General features: G+C 48.2%; 1 protein-coding gene across 1 annotated transcript in view; it reads left to right on the forward strand.

Annotated features, from left to right (window-relative positions):
- Positions 1 to 23,278, forward strand: part of ttn.2 (titin, tandem duplicate 2) — a 225,914-nt gene that overhangs the window by 142,668 nt on the left and 59,968 nt on the right. Inside the window, exons 138-184 of the mRNA XM_083921112.1 lie at positions 360 to 659; positions 742 to 847; positions 1,716 to 1,912; positions 2,002 to 2,307; positions 2,393 to 2,546; positions 2,779 to 2,903; positions 2,991 to 3,109; positions 3,194 to 3,374; positions 3,501 to 3,803; positions 4,207 to 4,683; positions 5,546 to 5,848; positions 5,967 to 6,123; positions 6,238 to 6,380; positions 6,514 to 6,632; positions 6,794 to 6,971; positions 7,109 to 7,393; positions 7,488 to 7,781; positions 7,884 to 8,183; positions 8,360 to 8,668; positions 8,748 to 8,974; positions 9,057 to 9,371; positions 9,825 to 9,939; positions 10,093 to 10,401; positions 10,528 to 10,709; positions 10,852 to 10,981; positions 11,080 to 11,231; positions 12,283 to 12,430; positions 12,532 to 12,752; positions 14,040 to 14,136; positions 14,303 to 14,599; positions 14,788 to 15,087; positions 15,255 to 15,569; positions 16,260 to 16,480; positions 16,778 to 16,928; positions 17,026 to 17,307; positions 17,495 to 17,797; positions 17,956 to 18,261; positions 18,371 to 18,652; positions 19,232 to 19,419; positions 20,353 to 20,464; positions 20,583 to 20,721; positions 21,121 to 21,284; positions 21,373 to 21,524; positions 21,637 to 21,793; positions 21,890 to 22,171; positions 22,301 to 22,600; positions 22,833 to 23,126. Of these exons, the coding sequence (XP_083777238.1) occupies positions 360 to 659; positions 742 to 847; positions 1,716 to 1,912; positions 2,002 to 2,307; positions 2,393 to 2,546; positions 2,779 to 2,903; positions 2,991 to 3,109; positions 3,194 to 3,374; positions 3,501 to 3,803; positions 4,207 to 4,683; positions 5,546 to 5,848; positions 5,967 to 6,123; positions 6,238 to 6,380; positions 6,514 to 6,632; positions 6,794 to 6,971; positions 7,109 to 7,393; positions 7,488 to 7,781; positions 7,884 to 8,183; positions 8,360 to 8,668; positions 8,748 to 8,974; positions 9,057 to 9,371; positions 9,825 to 9,939; positions 10,093 to 10,401; positions 10,528 to 10,709; positions 10,852 to 10,981; positions 11,080 to 11,231; positions 12,283 to 12,430; positions 12,532 to 12,752; positions 14,040 to 14,136; positions 14,303 to 14,599; positions 14,788 to 15,087; positions 15,255 to 15,569; positions 16,260 to 16,480; positions 16,778 to 16,928; positions 17,026 to 17,307; positions 17,495 to 17,797; positions 17,956 to 18,261; positions 18,371 to 18,652; positions 19,232 to 19,419; positions 20,353 to 20,464; positions 20,583 to 20,721; positions 21,121 to 21,284; positions 21,373 to 21,524; positions 21,637 to 21,793; positions 21,890 to 22,171; positions 22,301 to 22,600; positions 22,833 to 23,126 (10,497 nt within the window). The remainder of the gene's footprint in view (positions 1 to 359; positions 660 to 741; positions 848 to 1,715; positions 1,913 to 2,001; positions 2,308 to 2,392; positions 2,547 to 2,778; positions 2,904 to 2,990; positions 3,110 to 3,193; positions 3,375 to 3,500; positions 3,804 to 4,206; positions 4,684 to 5,545; positions 5,849 to 5,966; positions 6,124 to 6,237; positions 6,381 to 6,513; positions 6,633 to 6,793; positions 6,972 to 7,108; positions 7,394 to 7,487; positions 7,782 to 7,883; positions 8,184 to 8,359; positions 8,669 to 8,747; positions 8,975 to 9,056; positions 9,372 to 9,824; positions 9,940 to 10,092; positions 10,402 to 10,527; positions 10,710 to 10,851; positions 10,982 to 11,079; positions 11,232 to 12,282; positions 12,431 to 12,531; positions 12,753 to 14,039; positions 14,137 to 14,302; positions 14,600 to 14,787; positions 15,088 to 15,254; positions 15,570 to 16,259; positions 16,481 to 16,777; positions 16,929 to 17,025; positions 17,308 to 17,494; positions 17,798 to 17,955; positions 18,262 to 18,370; positions 18,653 to 19,231; positions 19,420 to 20,352; positions 20,465 to 20,582; positions 20,722 to 21,120; positions 21,285 to 21,372; positions 21,525 to 21,636; positions 21,794 to 21,889; positions 22,172 to 22,300; positions 22,601 to 22,832; positions 23,127 to 23,278) is intronic.

Consider the following 23,278-nt stretch of genomic DNA (forward strand, 5'->3'; position numbering starts at 1 on the left):
AAATGTCTGAAAATAAACTGAACTGAACTTAATACTTAATAAACAGACCTAACACAATAGCAAACTGTCGCTCCAGAGCATTTCCAACAGAAACTCTAGAAAAGATCTTTGGAAAACTCACGCTCTAGAAAGACATGCCAGGCTACAGAAGAGTCTTAAGGCAGGATTATTATTTTTGCATTTCAACAATAAATTCAAAATGTCTAGAATAAAAACAAAATAAAGAATAAATGATGAATGAAGAGATAAAGTAGAAAATAAAATGGAAATGTTGACAGTAAAGTCGTCTTTTTAGAAATAAAGTCAAGGTTGAGAATGAAGTAAAAGTCCTCTCTTCCTCTTTCTTTTCCTCTCCTCAGACCCTCCATCGGCTCCTCGCTGGCTGGAGGTCGTCAACATCTGCAGGAACAGCGCCGACTTAAAGTGGTCGGCCCCCGAGCGCGACGGAGGCTCGCGCATCACCAACTATGTGGTGGAGAAGCGCGACGCCAGGCGTAAAGGCTGGCAGGCCGTCGACACCACAGTCAAGGAACTGAAGTACACAGTGACGCCGCTCAACGACGGATCGCTCTACGTGTTCCGTGTCGCCGCGGAGAATGCTGTTGGCGTCGGACCCTTCTGCGAGCTGGAGGACTCTGTGCTGGCCAAAGACACTTTCAGTAAGTCAGAGAGACGTTTAAGTCTTGTAGAGGTGCTTTCACTCTGGAGAGGCTGAGATTATAATATTTGTCTTTGTTTCAGCTACTCCTGGGCCGCCGTACGCCCTCACTGTCTATGCTGTGACCAAGAGATACGTGGACCTGGACTGGGAGGCACCTAAAAACGATGGTGGCAGACCCATCCTCAAGTAGGTTTTCTCTTTTTTCCTTTATAGTTCATTGCCATTTTATATTTTTTACAGCCAGTCTGATGATGGATTAATGTGTAACTGTAGTAATGTCTCTGTTTTTTAGTCTTGTGTATTTAGTTTTCCCTAAAAATCCAGTTGTGTCTCTTGTAGTCTCAAGATATTTGTCAGTTTTTCAAATAAGATACATTTTTTAGGCCTTTCGAGTCTTTATTTGACCGTACAGGACGAGGGAGAGGGAGGGTGCGACATGCAGCAAAGGGCAGCAGGACGCAGTCGAACCCATTCGGCTGCGGCGAGGACTTTCAGCCTCTGTATATACTCTCTATGCTTCATAATAGCTTTTTTAAGAAGAAGAAGAAGAATTCCTTTATTCGTCCCGCAATGGAGAAATTCAATTTTCTCTCTATTTTTTCATGTTACACACACACAGGCCTGAAATACACACACATGCACAGACAGGACCTATATACATGCAACTAATGGAGAGATGTTAGAGCAAGGGGGCTGCCAGTGACCAGCGCCCCGAGCAGTTGGGGGGTTGCTCAACAGCACCTCGGCAGTGCCCAGGAGATGAACTGGCACCTCTCCAGCGACCAGTCCACGCCCCAGTGCTTATAGTGTTAAATAAATGTCAGAGAAAGTACCAAACAACTCGTCAAACCCTCATGTAGCACTTTACATACAGCTTCTTTTATGCTCTGACATTCCTCAGGTTTATGTTTTAATGCTGAAAACAATGGTGTGAATACTTTATTATCTAATGCTGCATGTTTAAAAACTCAGACTAAGAAGTGAAGGGTACACTCCGCAGTGGTGGCGTCACAGTACGAAGGTGTGTTGACCTTTGCGTGACTCCTCCCTCCAGGTATTCCCTTGAGAAGAAGGAGAAGCTGGGAACTCGCTGGACGAAATGCGGGAAGACGTCGGGTCCCGACTGTAAGTACAGAGTTACAGACGTCATCGAGGGAACTGATGTTCAGTTCCAGGTCTGCGCCGAGAACGAGGCCGGCATCGGTCACCCCAGTGAACCCACCGAGCTCCTCACCATTGAGGATCCAACAGGTTAGTCCAGTAATGAGGAACGGCTTATTTTAACCAAACATAGAAAAGTGTAAAAAATAAGTCTAAACCCATCTGTTTTTCCCCGCAAGGCGTCCCATCGCCGCCCGTCGAACTGCACGTGACCGGAGCCAGTCGGGACTTCCTGTCCATCGCCTGGAAGCCACCGCAGAGAGATGGCGGCTGCCCCATCACCGGCTACCACATTGAGATGTGTGCTGCCGGGACAGAGAAGTGGATGAGGGTCAACTCCCGTCCAGTGAAGGAGCTGAAGTACCGCGTGGAGGAGGGCTTGGTCCCCGAGAAGGAGTACATCCTGAGAGTGAGGGCCATCAACTCTGTCGGAATCAGCGAGCCGTCCGACATCTCCGAGAACGTCTTCGCCAAAGAGTCCGACTGTAAGAGCGTCCACCGGTGTTTAAAGACTAACGTTTCCTTTGCAGAGTTCTGTAAATCATGAATTTGTTTTTTACGTGTTTCCAGGTAACCCAACGCTGGGCTTCCAGACTCTGGACCTGGTCGTTGTGGAAACTGAGAAGCTGCACATCCCTGTTCCCTTCAGAGCTGTCCCGGCGCCCAGAATCACCTGGCACAAAGACGGCAAGGAAATGAAGGCTGACGACCGCCTCAACTTCAGGTCAGTGCGACGGTTCATCTGCTCCGGACTGCTTGTTTGTGTGTCTGGAGCCTAATTTAGGACGAGAAATAAAAGTAACGTTACTAACACGTCCGAACATGATCGGATTATGAAGGTCACTTTTATAAAGGTGCATTAACTAAGTTCCTGTATCTGTGTGAGTCTTTCGTGGTCTTGTGTTCGTTGTCGGCCTGAACAGCAGTGACTGATGGGGTTGTTTGTGTCCAAACAGGAAGGAGTATACTTCCTGTCACCTGGAGATCGACAGCAGCCTCCACCCGGATGCCGGACAGTACAAAGTGACTCTGGAGAACAAACTGGGAGCCGCCAGCGGCACCATCAACGTCAAAGTCATCGGTACTGAATCACACACGTGCAGTCTTCACATTGTCACATAGACATCAGTCTGCAGGGTTAAGTGTTAACACGTCTCCATGTCTTCAGGTCTTCCCGGTCCATGTAAGGAGATTGTGGCCTCTGAGATCACAAAGAGCTCCTGCAAAGTGTCCTGGGATCCTCCAGACTACGACGGCGGCAGCCCGATCGTTCACTACGTCATGCAGGTAGAGATGGCGGCGTGATTTCATTTCAATGACGGTTTTCAATGAGAGGAAATACTTGAACTGATCTTTTGTTTGCTTGTGCAGCGGCGGGAGGCCGGCAGGAGGACGTACGTCAACATGATGTCCGGAGAGAACAAGATGACCTGGAACGTCAAAGACCTCATCCCCAACGGAGAGTACTATTTCAGAGTGCAGGCCGTCAACAAGATCGGAGGAGGAGAGTTCATCGAGCTCCGCAACCCCGTCATCGCAGAAGACCAGAAACGTAAGAAAAACAGACATTTCATCTTTCCTGAAAATTGGATTTTCCCTTAAATTAACCTGTTGAAATACTTCATTGCGTTGCAGTACGTTCCTCTGATGAGTGCGTGTTTATTTTGTCTCACCCCAGACATTCCCGACCCACCGGTGGACGTGGAGACCCACAACCCCACATCCAGCACCATCACTCTGACCTGGAAGCCTCCCATGTACGACGGCGGCTCCAAAATCATGGGCTACGTCCTGGAGAAGCAGCAGAAGGGTCAGGACAAGTGGGAGAGGTGCAACGACTTCCTGGTGCCCGTCGTGTCATACACCGTCAGAGGGCTGAACGAGGGCAAGAGCTACACCTTCAGAGTCAGAGCCGAAAACGCTGCCGGTGTCAGCGAGCCGTCGCGCAACACGCCGTTCGCCAAGGCCGCGGCCGCCATCGGTAAGATTTACAGTCTCACCGTCTGGCATTGAGCTAGCTAACGTGCTAATGGTTGAAACATCCTACTTTAACAGACTGTAGATTAATATCGCTACAATTTCTCTGCAAAAAGAGGCAAACTTCGTATATTTCCCTTTCTTTTAAGGTTAAATCTTATAAAGCGTGATCATGTTTACAGATTTTGGAGGCAATTCTGATATTTTTGTTTAACTTTAAAGACAAAATAAAAGCAATAAACAACATTAGAAGGCAGCAGGACACACAGTAGGGTGTAAAGCTGCTGATAGAAGCTTTGCCAATCCCTGTTCACGCTGTTGCTACAACAAGCAAATGTTGTTTAGATCTATGGTCAGAGCCGCTGTCAAGATTTACATCCAAACCTTTTCTTAATGTCCTCTCTCAGACGCCCCCAAGGTGTTCCTGAGCGGCAGCCTGCAGTCCGGTCTCAGCGTAAAGCGAGGCGTTGAGATCTGCCTGAACGCCAACATCTCTGGAGCTCCGTACCCTCAGATCACCTGGTACTGGAACAACGAGGTGATCCGGCCAGAGGCGCTCCGCAAGAGGCCCGAGAAACCCCTGAAGAAGAAGGTGGAGAAGAAGGAGGAGGAGGTGAAGAAAGTGGATGAGAAGAAGGAGGAAGAAGTGAAGGAAGGAGAAGAGAAGAAGGAGGAGGAGAAGAAGGAGGAGGTGGCAGCAGAGCCGGAGGTGGAGGAGACAGACTACCCGACGATAAACGAACGTCTGACCATCGACAACAAAACCAGGGGCGTGTCCACTGCCCTCATCAAGGACTCGTACCGCGGCGACCACGGCATCTACATGGTAAAGGTGGAGAACGACCACGGCATCTGCTCGGCAACCTGCGAGGTCAACGTGCTCGGTGAGAATTAATTCTATTATTTTTGGCATCTGGTTGGTATTTTTTCAGACGCTACCGTATTTTCCGCACTATAAGGCGCATAGAACAGACGCTACAGTGGAGGCTGGGGTTACGTTCTGCATCCATTAGATGGAGCTGCGCTAAAGGGAACGTCAACAAAACAGTCAGGGGAGGTCGTCTTGTTGATTCCTCCACTTCAGCACCATTGATTGGTTCATGTTCAACTCTCTGGCTGCTGCTCTATTCCCGTGTTCTACTGCGTGACTAATGGCCTTGAGTTGAAACTCTGCGTCGTAAGCGTGTCTCTTAACAGGAGCCATTTTGGGCTCTTTACACAAACACACACATGGAAATGAAACGGCACGCTTCACACAGTTGTATATCTCAACATGCACCGCGCGTTACTTCTTCTACGGGGGAAAATAGAGTCTGCGGCTGCTCACCGTAGTTGGAGACCTGTTGTGGCTCAATATTGGTCCATATATAAGGAGCACCGGATTATAAGGAGCACTGTCGGCTTTTTAGACATTTGAAGGTTTTTAGGCGGAACTTAAAGTGCGGAAAATACGGTACTTATGAGTTTTGAGTATTATTTATCATCCTCATCACATCTTCTTCCAGATTGGTGGAAAGAAAATATTTAATTTACTTCACTTTGTCGGTTTCTGTTTAATAGATAGATATTGCCTCATTTGCCTATTTAAACATAACATTTCACAAAACTTAGGTGTTTTGTGTCATTTAATACTACATGTATAGTTAAAATATCAGCTGCACACGTATGATATATGATATAAATACAAAATAGTTGCTGTAATACTGTAGTTTTTAGACGGTCCATGATGGTTTCGTCTGTCCGCAGATACCCCCGGGCCTCCTGTGAACTTCAGATTTGAGGAGGTGAGGAAGAACTCTGTGATTTGCAAGTGGGATCCTCCTCTGGACGACGGTGGCAGCGAGATCCTCAACTACACCCTGGAGAAGAAGGACAACTCTAAGCTGGAGATCGGCTGGAGCCTCGTCACATCCACGCTGAGAGGATGCCGCTACCTGGTGCCCAAGCTGCTCGAGAAGAAGGAGTACCTCTTCAGGGTCGTGGCCGAGAACAAGTACGGCGCCGGTCCACACTGCGTCTCTAAACCACTCATCGCCAAGAATCCTTTCGGTAAGGCGTTATTTATTATTACTCTTGTTCACGTTCACTTCAGCTTGATTTATGTTGGTTATTCTCTCCGAGTCTCACTCCGTTTGTTTCTGCTGTCCCGCCCCTTCGACCTCCTCAGACGTTCCCGATGCTCCGGAAAAGCCAGAGGCTGATTGCACGACAGCAGAGAGCATGCTCGTCACCTGGAATGAGCCAAATGACAACGGCAGCCCGATCCTGGGATACTGGGTGGACCGCCGTGACATCATCAGCACGCACTGGGCACGTGTCAACAGGTGAGGAAACATGCTGAAAGAACCTGAATTTATACCGAGACTCATGAGAAAGTGGATCTGTGGGGAAATACCGTTTGACCAAAAATGTCTTCCTCTTGAATGTCTTGTCTTTAGAAACCTCGTCGCCAGCCCTGAGCTGGAAGTTGAGGGTCTGGTGGAAGGGATGACGTACATCTTCAAGGTGGCGGCTGAAAACCTGGCCGGACCCGGAAAGTACAGCGCACCCTCTGAACCCAAGACAGCAAAGGCTCCGATCCGTACGTAACCTGTTCTAAACCGTCTGTGTTTGGTTGTTTGAGGACCAAACATGAGGAAGCATCATAATAATCATGAACAGGATACTTCTGTCTGTATCAAAAGTAACATTGTGTGTGTTTTTGGACACTGTAGTACCTCCTGGACCTCCAATTGCCCGAGTGGCGGAGACCTCTGCCACCTCCATTGATGTAGAGTGGGACCCACCTCTCGACAACGGTGGAGCAGAGATCCTGGGATACCACGTGGAAAAGGTCAGACCATCAAGTCACATTCAGCTTTACTCATTTGCTTTTAGCTTCCAGCCTCGCTGTGGCTGCAGGTTCAGAGTTGTTTAATCAAACGTTCTCAACTCAAGACCTTAAACTGCATTTCAGTCCGGATTAATGTTCCTTTATTCTGTGGTGTTCTTCAGTCCATGGTTGGTAGCAAGGAGTGGTCCAGATCTACAGAGATTCTGCAGAAGAAGCGGGCCTTCACTGTCTACGGAGTCCGTGAGGGAGCCAAGTACGTGGTCAGAGTCATGGCCTGCAACTCTGCTGGAGAGGGAACACCAGGATTCACAGAGGCTGTGATCGTCAAGAATCCTGCAGGTCAGCTGAAAACAAAACGAAGAAAGAAAACTGAAAATGCAGTTTAATTAGGTCAAATGTTGTCAAACTCATTGTCAAACGAAAACTCAAATCTTTTTTTTAAAACATTTCCTTCTTTCCTTGGTCGCCCTCCACAGAGATGCCGCTGATTGAAATGGACCTGGCCTTCAAGGCTGGCATGATTATCAGAGCAGGAGAGACACTCCATTTACCTGCTACAGTCACAGGTAAACCCTACCCATTCATCTCCTGGACCAAGGACGATGGCAAACCTGACAAAGACCGCGTGGAGATCCTCACTGAGGGCAACGACAGCGTTGTTCAAATCAAGAACATCCAAAGGAAGGACAGCGGCAAATACACAATCTGCGCTTGCAACCCCAGCGGCATCAAGTATGCTTCGGCCAGACTGGAGGTCGTGGGTGAGTGGACACCATAAAGACGGGGCAGGACTTGATAATTAACTAATGCTATGAAATAGAAATTAACACAGAGGTACTATTGTTTTATCTTTAGATGTCCCTGGACTTGTCACGGACCTGAAGCCTGTTGTCGTCACTCGCAAGATGATCTTCCTGAACTGGGACGACCCAAGGGACGATGGAGGCAGCGACCTGACCGGCTTCCTCGTGGAGCGGCGAGACCCCAAGAGCCAGATATGGAGGCAGCCTGTTGAAACCATCTCATCCAAGTGCGAATGCATGGGCATCGTGGAGGGTACAGAGTACATATTCCGCGTCAGTGCCAAGAATAAGTATGGTGTGGGCCCGCCCGTAGAGCTTCCAGTCATCCACGCTATTGACGCGCAAGGTGAGTCGCAAAATCACTTGATGTCGATTCAGAAATGAATGCCTAATATTCTCTCTTTTAAGTCTTCAGTCAAAACTAATCCCTGCTTTGGTGGTTCTGCAGGCCCGCCATCATACCCCGAGAAGTTCAAATACACCGAACGCACCAAGAGCTCCGTCACACTGACCTGGAAGCAACCTCGTAATGACGGTGGCAGCCCCATCCTCGGTTACATTGTTGAGAAGAAGAGGCACGACAAGCCGGCCTTCGAGCCCTGCAACACAGAGCTCTGCCCCGACCTGACCATGACTGTGGAGGGCCTGGATGAAGACTGGATGTATGAATTCAGGGTCAAGTGCGTCACCTTAATTGGACAGAGTGAGCCAACCAACCCGTTGTCTGTGATCATCCAAGACGATGAAGGTAAGGCTGCGTGTTTGGAATAGTCTCAAAAACCCTTAATCCTACTTTTATATTTAAGATTTTCCTTGAGATATATGAAAACAAAATAGGATCGAACCATTTGTGGAGTGTGAAAAGTGCGTTCCGGTGGTTTTGCTTTGTTTTGATTTGTTTTGTTCCTGTCCTGTCCCTCACAGTGGCTCCTGAGGTCCACATGACAAAGCACTTCAAGGGCGACTTCATTACCGTGAAGAAGGGTGAACCCATTGAGATGCCCGCTGATGTCCTGGGCCTCCCCGTCCCTAAGATCGAGTGGTCCCTGGATGAAGTGGTGTTCGAGGAGCCCAATGAGCAAGTGACGATAGAGTCGGAGGTGACCGGCAGGATGACCGCAAAGACCAAGCTCATCATCTCAGCAGCCAACAGGAGACACCGCGGCAGCTACACTGTGTCTGCTTCCAACAACATGGGTTTGGCCACCCACACCACCACTGTCATGGTGCTGGGTGAGTTGAAACACAACCACTGACTCAATCAGAGGCAGAGAAGACGGCGTGTGCTAACTTTATTTTGCTCTCCTCTCAGACCGACCACTTCCACCAAGGAATGTGAGGGTGTCCAACATCAGGGCAGAGTCCTGCTACCTCAACTGGGACGTACCACTGGATAATGGTGGCAGTGAGCTGACGAACTACATCCTTGAGAAGAAGGATATTGTGACAGGGGAACCGGAGCTGGAAGAGGGACAGGAGGCTCCACTTGAACCACAGTGGAAGGTGGTTAACGACTGCGTCATCGAGAGGAAATATGGGGTATGTCTTGATAATAACAATAATATCAATAATGATAACAGGGACTTGACTCTAATGGGAACGCTGCCTTTCTCTACTGCAGGTTTGGAACCTGGAGACCAACAAATCCTACATGTTCCGGGTCAAAGCCCAGAATCGCTACGGTATATCCGAACCCTGCGCAACAGAGGAAGTCTTGATTTCAGACCCATTGGCCCTTCCTGGCCCACCAGAGAAACCAACCATTGCAGAGTATGCCACGACCCACATGACCCTAACCTGGCTGCCTCCCAGAGACACTGGTGGCTCTATGATTACCGGTTACTGGCTGGAGAAGAGGGAGAAAGACACTGAGTACTGGGCCAAAGTCAACAAGGTGCCAGTCACCAAGAGGGGCACGAAAGGTTGGGAGTACCAGGTGAGCTGCTTGGACTTTGTTAACACGTTGAATGTAAATTGATGTTTCATCTCTCAGTCTGTAGTTTCAAGACATGTCTCATCTGACGGGGAGTGTAGGGTCTGCCTTCAAGCCAAATAGAACCTCAGAGCAAACCCTAACTGACCTGTAGACCTTTAGGGTGGTTCATCACTTTAAAGAAGGTCTGTCACAGAGATTGGTGAGTTGTTATTAACATGGTCTGTTAGATGGGTTAAAGAAGCTCCAGATCTTTAGATAGATCCATGGGAGACCTTTGGGAAGATCCATCACAAACCTTTTGAAATCCCATTATAGACCTCAAGAGAGGTCTGTCAAAGACCTTTAAGGAGGTCCTTCGCCGGCCTTCAGAAAGGAAGGACCGAGTCCTTTAGGAAGGGCTGCTAGCCCACAGGAGTCAGTTTAATCCACTCTACTTCTTTCTGTGTCATGCAGGCGACTCGTCTGATCGAAGGAACAGAGTACGAGTTCAGAGTTGCTGCCATTAATTCTGCAGGAATTGGACCATTCAGCGGACCGTCCGACTCTGCCTTTGCTGTCGATCCACTCAGTAAGTCCTTCACATCAAAATAAACTCCAATAACCAAACTCACTGTTATTCAATGATCTTGAACAGACTGGTTCCCTTTGTATTTTGGAAGATGATATATTTGGTTTTCCCAAATTGGACACTATTTTTACAAACTGCTGCTCTCCAATCCAGCTCCTCCAAGCATGCCTGCTGCTCCTGAGGTGGTTGATAAGACAAAGTACAGTGTCTCGCTGTCCTGGAAGCCACCAGAGAGAGACGGAGGAAGCCCCGTCAAGGGCTACATCCTCCAGATCCAGGATGAGGGCTCATCAGTGTGGGCGAGCGTGAACGACCACGACTCCCTCATCCCCTCCACTGAGTTCACTATGCCCAGCCTCAGGGAGCTGAAACTCTACCGCTTCAGGATCATCGCTGTCAACGACATCGGTGATTCCGACCCCAGCCCACGCACCCCAGAGATTCTGGTTCAGGACGTCAAACGTATGTTCTACTTCAAAGTCTCACTGCAATGAATGCATTATGACTTTTGCCATAATCCAAAGGTGTGTTCTGCGTGTGCCTCTCTGTCCTTCACTGATGTTTCCACCGGTGTTTCATACTCGACAGTGCCGCCTTCCATCTCCATCGATGTGCTGGCGGAAGACCTGCTGTGCATCCGTGCTGGAGATCCAATCAGGATCCCCGCCACCATCAAGGGTCGTCCTGAGCCCAAGGTAACCTGGGAGTATGATGGCAAAGCCAAGTCGCACAAGAAGAACAAGCTGCACACGCTTCCTGTGGACTCCGAGGTGAGATCAGCACACAATGATGATTTCACCGCAATTTATATATTCTTATTTACTGAAAGGCAACTATCATGTTATGAAGCGCTGTTGTGTTCATGTTTTATCGATTTTGGTCTTAATTTCCAAACTGTTATTGCGTATTCAGGTTCAGTCCACCGACACCACGTCCGTTGTCACCGTCCCCGTCAGTCTGAGGACCCACTCAGGACGCTACACCATCACCGCCAAGAACAAGTCCGGACAGAAACACGTCAACGTCAGAGTCATTGTTCTCGGTATGTCTATTGTTCACATATAGACCCTTAAGTCTCCTCGTTGTAGTCTTCATTTTGATGTTCTTGGAGGTCTGAGTGTAATTTTCTCCTGGGTGCAGACGTCCCCGGACCTCCGAAGGACCTGAGGGTGACTGACATCACCCGAGCGACCATGAGGCTTATCTGGAAACTCCCCGACACCGACGGAGGAGAGAGAATCAAGAGCTACTTCATCGAGAAGAGATCTGTCAATGATAAGGCCTGGACAAAGGTAGAACACTGCTCCGTCCATCTCTCCGTCCATGTTATTTTAGTTTGTCTTTTTCAAGTAACTTTCCGTTTAACTAGTATTTCAGGATTTCATTCTGCTTTCAGTTTCTTCAATTACTCTTTATCTGTTTGTAAATTTAGCTGAGTTTTAGGACAAAAATAAACCCATAATGATCGAATAATGGTTGATGCATGCCCCTTAACAGGATGTGACTGGGTTCTGGGTTTTAGTCTCTAGTTCTGGATCTATTAATGGTGCAAAGAGCCCGTTAGCTGTCTGGTTAGCCAACTACCTCCTCATCTGCGAATCCACAATTTGATTAAACTTTCAATTTAAATGTTTGTTTTCTTTAGTACTGACGATGATGCCATTGTTCGACTGTCGAGTCTGGATTCATAAAGACGGATCATTAGTTTTATGCTCAGAGCACATGGTATTGAATGTGTTATAACCTTCCTAACCATTATAATAAGGTTTTCAAAAGTAGAGGTACTTTGATACTCTGTGGATACCACGTGTTTAATAATCTACTATAAAAACTATAAATGAAATAAAATGCAGCTCAAAGTGCTTTAAAAAAGACACAAATCTTTTATACAGTATTAAAATCATCAAAAACAAAACAATAATTAAATCCCTAAAGAAAGAAAATAGATAAAATGGGATATGACTCGTAATAAAATCATTATAAGTCAAATTTAAACTTAAATTGATTAAATTCCATTTAATTTAATATATATATTCATTACATTGCATTTTATTTAGCTGACGCTTTTTGTCCAAAGTGACTTCCAATAATCTAATTCAACAATTCAAGTTCAACAAACCAGAAGAGCGAGTTATTAAGTAAGCGTGGTAGCTTCATATAAGCAGATCTATAGAGGGCTACGTATAAGTGGAGTCATCTTCTGAGCCAAGATGAAGTCTACGGGGTGCGTTTTTAGCCCACAGCAGTAGATGTGTAGACTTTTTGCTGTCCGAAAGTCATCGTTCAGCATAAATTCTGCTGTTTGCGGTTAATTAACTGATGGATCGGTTGATTTGTCATCAGGTGAATGCAGCCTGTGCCAGCCAGGCGTACGTGGTGCCAGGCCTGCTGGAAGGTCAGGACTACTTCTTCAGGGTCCGCGCTGAAAACAGACTTGGATTCGGACCGCTCGCCGTCACCACTGAGCCCGCCCGGGCCAGAGACCCCATCTGTGAGGACACACCTGCGGTTCCAACTACAGATACAGAACTGCTGAAACTTCACTGTGATCGTTCTGATGCTGATCTTCCTCTCCCTCCCCTTCTTCCTCAGATCCCCCTGACCCCCCCACCAAGGTGAGGGTCAACCTGGTGACGAAGAACACAGTCACCCTGAGCTGGGAGCCTCCCAAAAACAATGGCGGCTCTCCCGTGAAGCATTACGTCATCGAGCGTTTGAGCTGGGACACCAGTGGCAAGGAGAAGGAGACGTGGAAGCAGTGCAACAAGAGAGACGTGGAGGAGCTCACCTTCGTGGTGGAGGACCTGAAGGAGGTCGGTCTATGTCCTTCAAAGCATCACACCGCGCTCACTTTACTACTTCGCGCCTTCGTTAAAGCTCAGTAACACTCATTAGCACAGTGGGTTTGTTGTATGTCGCGCTTTACATACAGTATTTATCCAGCAATGTGTGGTGTTTGACGCTTTTACGTAATTACCTTATTCTTCCGAATATAAGACAGTGTTTTATTTTCCTGGAAAAGGGGGTGGACGTATTTTCGGGGTCTAATTTTTAAAGGTAAAAGTAAGTAAGTGCTTCTATAGACACAGTCACTGCGTCACAGTGTGAGAGTTACATGTCAGTATAGAGTCACAACAGCAGATGGAGCCAAACATCTGTGAAAGGATTCCTTTAGTGACGGCTGTCAATCACAACACTGTTTATAGAGACAACTTACCGTGATAAGGGCCTGAAACATGGAGAGACTCAGGGCGCACTCACACTGTGCCTCCGTCCCGTGCCCCGTGCTTTAGGGTCCTTGTCCCCCCCTCCAGGCCCGTTTGTACTCACACTACCTGGGCCTCGGAGAATGCTTCTTGCTGCCTATACGTCATCACGCCGTAACACGTCACACGCATTGATGACGTCATGGCGATGCGTGGCTTTGTTTCCAGATCTTTCCGTAGACCTCGGAGTTTTTGTGCGTCTTGTCGACTGTTTTTGAATCTTTTCATCGACCAAATCTGCAGAAAACACTCCACCTCCGCATCACACCAACGTGAACCTTTCACCGCCATTGTTTGAAATGTCCGAGCATGGTCCCTCCTTCTTTTTTCTATGTCCCAACAGGCGCACATAAATTATGTCAGAACCCCCGTAGGCATCGTGCTCGTACACATGCTCATGTGCAAACGTGCTTTACAAAAGCCCACCTCTCTCAGACGGGCCGTGGACGGCCAGCTGGCCGCAGTTATGCGCGGAGCGGTTGCACTCACACTGGTCAAACGCACTAGGCTTGACCCGAAAAACCTGTTTTGGCCCGGTGCGGAAGGACAGTGTGAGTGAGCCCTTAGTGATGTTCCCGAAAAAAGAGGCTCAACGTTTGTTTAACGCGTTCCTCCAGAGGACTATTTCTGGTTTGAGAAGAAAGACTCATTTTGTTTTTGTTTTTGGAACGATGGGTTTGAAATCATTGGATTTAGAGAAAACAAGATTTGGTCTTCAAAAAGTATTTTTCCCAAAAGTGATTCTTAAAAAAGGAGGGTCAATAAGGTGGGATAAAGATGACGAAGTTGTCCTAAGAGTCTGACACATTGTTGTCTGTTGTCGTTGATCTGAAGGGAGGAGAATACGAGTTCAGAGTCAAAGCTGTGAACGCCGCCGGACCCAGCCGACCGTCCGCCACCGCTGGACCCCTGGTCATCAAGGATCAGACATGTGAGTGAATCCTCTTCAGCCAATCAGAGCCTGCTTATTTATCTAGGACTGAACAAGAACATTTTGGCTAAACGCTTTCCGGATGCTGCATCAACTCTCGCTTGTTGGTTGGTTTTAATTGCGTCCTGCAGACCACTTTAATAAAGCCTCTGATGTGTTACTGCAGGTGCTCCCACCATTGTGCTGCGTGAGGCCATGGAGGGCGAGGAGGGCTGTGATGTCAGCATTGTGGCAAAGGTGAGCGGCTGTCCATTCCCCACACTCACCTGGAAGAAAGCCAGCCAGGCCAAACCCGAGGAGAAGACCCCCGTCCAGTACGACCAGCACTTCACCAAACTGGTGACCCACGACAAGTGCACGCTGCTGATCCAGCAGGCTAGCAGGAAAGACAGCGCCCTCTACAGCCTGACAGCCAGCAACAGCCTGGGCACCGTCACCAAGGACATCAAGGTCGCCGTGCTCGGTGAGAAACACAAACCTTAACACTTAACACGTCGTCACATCAGCTTGTCCAATCACACCTGTACAATTGTAGCTCGTCACAATCGAAACAATCTCGCTCCAGGTGATGTTGATGCTCCACGAACATTTAACCATAAAACAAACTCACCTCTGTGTCTCACCTTCCTTCCCTCCTCCCTCCCCATGCAGGACCTCCCGGCGTGCCTACCGGACCGATCAAGTTCACCGAGGTGTTTGCGGAGAGGATCGGCCTGGCCTGGCAAGCTCCCAAAGACGACGGTGGATCCAAGATCACCAACTACGTGGTTGAGAAGCGCGAGGAAAACAGAAAGTCCTGGGTCCATGTCTCCAACGACCCCAAGGAGTGCGCCTACGTGGTGACCCGGCTGACGGAGAACCACGAGTACGAGTTCAGAGTCATGGCCCAGAACAAGCTTGGAGTCGGGCCTCCGCTGGCCAGCGAGCCGGAGAAGGCCAGAAACCTCTTCAGTGAGTTCAGTCAACACTAATATGTCTCAGTTACAGAATTTCCGCAATCCTGTCCGTGTCAAATTCTATGTCTTTTCTTAAGTTCCTTGTAAATATGAATATTAGTGTTGTAGTTTGTGTTATAGTGCCTGAGCTGATGCATTGGTTACTGTCCCGTCCTCTCACAGCCGTCCCCGGACAGTGTGACAAGCCGACTGTAACAGAAGTCTGTCTGGAGTCTATGACCGTCAACTGGGAGGAGCCCAAGTACGATGGCGGCTCTTCAATCACAGGCTACTTCGTCGAGAAGAAGGAGACCACCGCTAAGCGCTGGGTCCGCGTCAACCGCGACCCGATCCGAGCAGTGCCCGTAGGCAACAACTGGGACGTCTTTGGCCTGCAGGCGGGGGCCGTGTACCAGTTCAGGGTCATCGCTGCTAACGCCGCAGGCTGCGGTCTGCCCAGCGTGCCCTCGGACCCTGTCATGTGCAGAGATCCCATCCGTAAGAATTTTCTCTCCTTTCACTATTCAAACCCTGAATTTCTCTGAATTGTTTTACAGTTTAAGTGTCCAGTTAGAGACATTTGTTTATTTTTTAAGTGATTAAAAAGAAAGAAAGACTTTCATTAACAAGAAAGTTGCGCTAACGCTATCCAGCTAGTTCGCTAAAGCAAAGTCAGTGTTGTTGTCATTCAGTCAAAACAAGCACGGACCAATTTCTGATGACGCTCATCATTCGACATCTTTGCACAAGAGCCACATTCTGGAAACTTTACGCAACTTTCAGCCACATTTTGCAGTCGGACAACTTCATTGATTCACTTCAGTGATGAAAACGCTCAAAGGCACTAAAATGTTTTATCTGACTTTTATTTCCAAGGTCATTTTTTAACCTTCAAGCTCAGAAACACACGTCTTGAAACACAAGCGGGCCTATAAATATGTGGATTTTCTTATTCTGTGAGTTTATTTGATAATAAGATAAAAAACACCTAAATAAGTAACTTGTAAAAACAACAGTAGACAACAAAAAGTAAAATAAAACGAGGAGGAAGAGACGTTTTTTTCACAAAGGAAATTCAGATTTTGCACGAGTGAATAGTGAATTGTGCTTTACTGGGATTATATTATTTTATAATGACAATCTGAGTAACCTGTGTGTGTGTGTGTGTGTGTGTGTGTGTGTGTGCAGAGCCTCCCGGGCCGCCCACTCCTAAAGTGACGGACTGGACGAAATCGACCGTGGACCTAGAGTGGATCCCGCCTGCGTTGGACGGAGGGTCAAAGGTCACGGGCTACATCGTGGAGTTTAAGGAGGTGAACAAGGAGGAGGAGGAGAAGAAGGCTCAGAGGAGGCTGCTGCTGAGCGGCGCAGAGGACGAGGAGAAGGAGCCCGAGGAGACCTGGGAGAAGGTAAAAAACACATTATGATTATGTTTGTTGACTTCACCGCCTCCAATCATAAAAGGTTTCTTCTTCTGGTTCCTTCACTGGATACATTTACATCCTACAAAGACACTACCCAATGTTTATGACCCCAAATGTCACCATTTGCAAACCCCCATGTGACTCCTCTCCGCAATCCCCCCAGCACTCATCCACAGCTCGACTGTTGTGTTAACCAACACACAGAAACCAAGGATTTACATCATAGACTTAGGTTCCTGTTTTAGGTACTAAGAAAGTTGTATTCCTCTCTTCTCTCTCCAGGCGAAGGACACCGAGATCAGAGGAACCAAGTTCGTGGTGGCCGGTCTGAAGGAAGGCGGTCTGTACCGCTTCAGAGTCCGAGCCGTGAACGCCGCCGGAGTGGGAGAGCCGGGACTCGTGTCCGAGCTGATCGAAGTCAAGGACAGAACAAGTAAGTCTCCGATTCACCGAACACCTACCTGTGGACACATCGAGTTCCTGATGATGCAACATTTTATTAATTACAAATCGCCACCTTCCTCGTCCAGTTCCTCCTGAGATGGACCTGGACGCCTCGGTGAAGGAGAAGATCGTGGTCCACGCTGGTGGCACCATCCGCATCATCGCCTACGTGTCTGGAAAACCCGCACCGCAGATCACCTGGTGCCGGGACGACGCAGAGGTGCCCAAAGAGGCCGCGGTGGAGAAGACAGGCATCTCCAATTCACTGGTCATCAAGGACTGCAGACGCCAGCACCAGGGCATCTACACACTGACCGCCAAGAACGAAGGAGGAGAGAGGAGAAAGGCCGTCATCGTGGAGGTCCTCGGTAGGTTAGGGTGCATGGCATGATGGAGGGAGAGTTTTGTTACGTGTTCATGAAAAAAAACCTCAAATAAACTGATACCCCTTGGTGATTCTTTGTGTGTTTGAAAGGTGCTTCATTCACCTGACAAGTGTCTAACCAGTCTCTGACTTCCTGTCCCTTCCCCCTCCCTCCTCCCTCCACTCTCCAGATGTCCCCGGACCCGTCGGTCTCCCCTTCGCTGGCGAGAATCTGACCAACGACTCCTGCAAGCTGACCTGGTACTCCCCTGAGGACGACGGCGGCTCTGCCATCACCAACTACATCATTGAGAAGAGGCCGTCGGACCGCATGGGCTGGACCTCCGTGTCTTACACGGTGACGAGGAATAACGCCGTGGTTCAGGGACTCCTCGACGGCAAGGGCTACTTCTTCAGGATCGCAGCCGAGAACATCATCGGCATGGGACCCTTCATCGAGACTGACAAGATGGTTCTCATCAAGGACCCCATCTGTAAGTCTGACACTCAACAACCTGAAGTATAACCGTCAGTACAGAGCAGGGAAAACGTACAAATAATAATATAGACAATAGTTCTGAGAGAGTTATTTGAGTTTAGAAGCAGTTAACAGGAAACTTTAAATGTTTAAAGTAAAACCTCCATCCTCCAGCCGTCCCGGAGCGTCCCGAGGACCTGATGATCACCGCTGTAACCAAGGACTCCCTCTCGGTGTCCTGGAGACCGCCCAAGTATGACGGCGGTGCTGAGGTGACCGAGTACGTCCTCGAGTCCCGCATGATCGGCCGGGACAACTTCACACGAGTAGGTGGTGATACCAAGCTGATGGACAGGAAGTTCACACTGACAGGGCTGAAGGACGGCTCTAGCCACGAGTTCAGAGTCGCCGCCACCAACCACGTCGGACAGGGCAAATTTTCCTTCGCCACCAAACCTGTCCAGTGCAAGGACGAGCTCGGTGAGTAACGCAGACATGCTCCGATATAGAATTTCAGCCTTGGTAATGATGAATATGTTTGTTGCTGTGTTGTGAATTTCACACGGTTTTCATGTCTGTCGCCCCTCAGAACCACCATCTCTGGACCTGGACTTCCGGGACAAGATGATGGTGAAGGTGGGAGACACATGTACCCTGTCGGGACGCTTCGGCGGCAAACCGGCCCCGTCTATCACCTGGAAGAAGGACGACGAGGAGCTGAAGGCGGACGATGAGCTCAGCCTCCACAGCACCACACGCCACCTCAGCCTCACCATCAGCAAGGCCAAGAGGGAGCACAGCGGGCGCTACTGCGTCAGCCTGGACAACGCCGCCGGAACTCGCACAGGAATCTGTGCCATTACCGTAGTTGGTGAGTCGCTGCTCCACAAGGTCTCAAGTTTTTTTCATCTCATCTCATCTTCAACCGCTTATCCGGGGTCGGGTTGCGGGGGCATAAGCTTTAGCAGGGGACCCCAAACTTCCCTTGCCCGGGCCACATTAACCAGCTCTAACTGGGGGATCCTGAGGCGTTCCCAGGCCAGTGTGGAGATCTAATCTCTCCACCTGGTCCTGGGTCTTCCCGGAGGCCTCCTCCCAGCTGGACGTGCCTGGAACACCTCCCTAGGGAGGCGCCCAGGGTTCATCCTTACCAGATGATCCTGAACCACCTCAACAGGGTTCCTACACAGTATGGAAATAATAATTGGAGTAATTTCAACACAGCTGGCTGTAGTGTCGGGCCACCATGGTCGTCTACATATTATTCATTTTATTTATCATTATAACACATGTTATAGTCAGGAAATACACACTGGAGAGGGGAAAAACATGCTGTGTGGGTTTGTATATTCATACTCAAACATGTTTCCATATTCTAAAACCCAGTATTTTTGAATGTGGTATTAAATAAACCTGGAGAAACACCTTAATGCTTGTTCTTCCCTGCCAGACCGTCCCCAACCTCCGGAGGGCCCTGTGGTGTTCAACGAGGTCTACAGGAACTACATGGTGATCTCCTGGAACCCTCCTCTGGACGACGGAGGCTGCGCCGTTTCCAACTACATCGTGGAGAAGAGAGACACCAACAGAGACCTGTGGATGCCCGTCACCTCGTCCTGCACCAGGACCACCTGCAGGGTGAGCAGAGAAAAGATCCCAAGTTACCAAAACAGTTTTTTGATTCGGTCTTCATTCTTCATTTGATTCTACTTGTTTGCACATAAAATTACATATATACATAAAAACTGGAGGTATGGTAGCCCTATTCCAGGCTACAATTTAGATATAAAATACATCATCTATTGGACGCTGGTTTCATTTTGTATAATGATTCATGATTTATTCTCACATAAACAGACAATAAGACTAAATGAACTAATATTAAGACAGGAGGCAGTGAATGATTATTAACATTACATTACATTATTAATCATTTAACATTACTTGGACTAGCTATTACCTACACATGTATGACACAGTTTCAGAACTGATATTAAAAAAGGTTCAAAAGTTCTTTTATTCATCCATTCATCTTCAACTGCTTGTCCCTGTCGGGGTCGCTGGGGGGCTGGAGCCTGGCATCAGGCGTGAGGCGGGGTCCACCCTGGACAGGACGCCAGTCTATCACAGGACACATAGAGACGAACAGAGACAGACAACCATTCACACCTACGGGTGATTTAGAGTCATCAATGAATCGAACACCTGCACGTCTTTGGACTGTGGGAGGAAACCGGAGAACCCGGAGAAAACCCACGCAGACACGGGGACAACATGCAAACTCCACACAGAAGGGCCCCAGTGCTAACCACTACACCACCGTGTAGCCGGTTCAAACGTTCTCAAATGTTAAATGTCTACACACAAGCTGCCAAACAAGAACTTAAATACAATTCCGTCTAAAGCTGATGACAGTTTAATTTGAATTAGGAACGATCTGATCAGGACCAATATGGAATATTTTAAGTTACCTCTCAGTCCTTGATAATTGTTTTATATTGAGCTCAAAGCCAAAGACTTGACAATGACTCTTCCGTACTGACGTCCCCCTCCTGCTGTCTGTTGATTCAGGTGCCGAAGCTGATCGAAGGCCGTGATTACATCATCAGGATCATGGCTCAGAACATTTACGGTATCAGCGACCCCTTGCTGTCTGCAGAGTGCAAGGCTAGAGACATCTTCAGTAAGTCCTGACCTGTCCTGAGACGCATAGCCGAGGAATCTGTTCTGGAAGTGTTGGGTAGAAGATGAGAGATGTTTGTGTCTGACCCGTTGGTTTGTTTGTTTGTTTGCCTTTGCAGAGGTGCCCGACGCTCCTAAACAGCCCACAATAAAGGAGGTCTACCATGACTCCGCCCTCATCAGCTGGGAACCACCTGCCGATGGAGGAAAACCAATCTCAGGCTACATTGTGGAGAGGAAGGAGACCATGGCCCAGAGGTACACAAATACACACAGCAGTAGGAGCATCTGTAGTTTAGTTGGGTAAAGGTATGGCGTCAGTTTTACTCTCTCTGTGTCCACATAACAACATAAACAATGGAAACACGAGCTGAGGAAAAGATATTCTTTAATTTCACTTTGTTTTTGTTTTTTTATAAACAAACTGAAGCCACAAACACACGCAACTTCGAAAAAGTTGCATCTGAAACATCTTAAAGGTTGAGACCTTACCACCACTGAACTGTAGCGTATCCACACAATGAATGAGTTCTTTTAAATAAATAATTTGAACAATAATACCCAAGTAATGTCTATGAATGTCCCCCTGAAATCCCCTACAAACCCCATTAATTATGATGTAGTAAGGCTTCAAAATAAGTTAAATTCTGCTTCCAGGTGGGTTCGCTGCAACACAGAGAGAATTCATCCGAAGGTCGAGTACTGCGTGACTGAGCTGCTGCAAGGTTGCGAGTATGAGTTCAGAGTTAGCGCTGAGAATGTCGTGGGAGCAGGAGACCCGAGCCCACCATCCAAACCCGTCTTCGCCAAAGATCCCATCGGTAAGTTCACCTCTTACAGCGGCACTTTATTTTATTGCTATTCCTGTATCAACTTACTACAACAATTCCTCCCCGTCCTTTGCCACAGTGAAACCCGGTCCACCGACAAATCTGCAGGTCATCGACTTCACCAAGGAGTCGGTGACTCTTACCTGGAAGCCACCCACTGACACTGGCAGAGGAAAGATCTTTGGATACCTGCTGGAGTTCCAGAAGTCTGGAGAGGAGGAGTGGAGCAAGGTGAGGCGGTTGTCTCAGAGGATTTATCTATTAGATTTTAAAAACCCAATGACTTTCTTATTATATCTTCTTCTTAATCTCTCTAAATCTGTTGTCCTGTTGCTGGCCTCAGGTGAACCAGACTCCAGACTCCTGCCAGGAGACCAGGTTTAAGGTCATCAACCTGGAGGATGGCGCTCTGTACCGCTTCAGAGTCATGGCAGTCAACGCTGCTGGAGAGTCCGAACCGGCTAACTTGGAGGAACCATTTAAAGTGCAGGACAGACTTGGTGAGTGATTATTACTGTGGTTGATTATCATCTACATACATCGGATGTGATATAACAGTGTTAATGGCCACATGTACACCTGTTTACGTCTCTCAGAGCCCCCAGAGCTGATTCTGGATGCTGCAATGACCCGAGAGGTGAAGGCCATGGCCGGCACTCACATCACTCTGATGGCTACCATCAAAGGTGCCCCATTCCCCACCGTCACCTGGCAGAAGAATGAAGCCGAGGTGCCCACCAGGGCCGACATTGATACCGACCAGACAGGCACCAAGCTGGAGATGAGGTTTTGTAACCGTGGGGACTGTGGAGACTATACCCTAACTGTTGAGAACCCAGCAGGATCCAAGACTGCCATCTGCACCGTGCTGGTCTACGGTAAGAATTGAAGTCCGGGGAGAATAATCAATCTTCACTTGGAATGATGCATTTAATCCATTCTGTTTCTGTCACTTAAGAAAAGTCAAGCTCAACAGTTTTTTGACGTTTCTCACATGTTTTCTTCAGACAAACCTGGTCCCATCCAGCATCTCCGGGTGTCTGACGTCAGGAGTGACTCTTGCTACCTGTCCTGGAAGGACCCAGAGGACAGCGGCGGAGTTCGCATCACTAACTTCGTAGTGGAGAAGAAAGACATGGCGTCCACTCAGTGGGTCCCTGTCTGCTCAACGTCCAAGAAACGCAGCATGACGCTGAAGCACCTGATGGAAGGCACATCCTATGTGTTCAGAGTCGCTGCTGAGAACCAGTATGGTCGCAGTGAATATGTCAGCACAAGCAAGGCCATAAAGGCAATGAACCCACTATGTGAGTAACAGCACACTGAACACTGGATCAGCAGATTAAAGTGTATTATATCGTATCTTTGTGCCAACATTTTCAACAGACGACCCTTCTGAAAAGCATTTGTTACTCAAATTTAAAAAAAAAACAACTATTATGAATCAATCTCATGAGAGTCGAAGGAAGGTGGAGCGTTTGCTGTGAATGCTCAAACTCACCAATTCAAACATTAATGTGTTTTCTTCCATTACTTTAGTCCCTCCTGGTCCTCCCAAAGACCTGCACCATGTAGACGTTGACAAGACTGAGGTGTGGTTGGCCTGGAACTGGCCTGACCGTAATGGGGGAAGTGAGATCACTGGCTTCCTGGTGGAGTATCAGGTAGAGGGAGAGAAGGACTGGGACGAATGGAAGATTGTTAGCATCCCTGAGACTCATGTGACTGGCCTGGAGGAAGGAAAGACCTACCGCTTCAGAGTGAGGGCTGAGAACGCCATTGGCCTAAGCAGACCCGACACCACAGTGCCAATCCTCTGCCAGGAAAAACTGGGTAAGATACAGGACAAAGCCCCAGCACTCTATACATGCTAGGTCGTATATAATTCATTATAATCAGTGCCAAATCATAACAATAGTAATCTCAAGACACTTTACATATAGAGTAGGTCTAGACCACACTATGATGAATGATTTATTTTTTTA

This window comes from Echiichthys vipera (assembly GCF_963691815.1).
Source record: "Echiichthys vipera genome assembly, chromosome: 10".
Classification (NCBI taxonomy): domain Eukaryota; kingdom Metazoa; phylum Chordata; class Actinopteri; order Perciformes; family Trachinidae; genus Echiichthys; species Echiichthys vipera.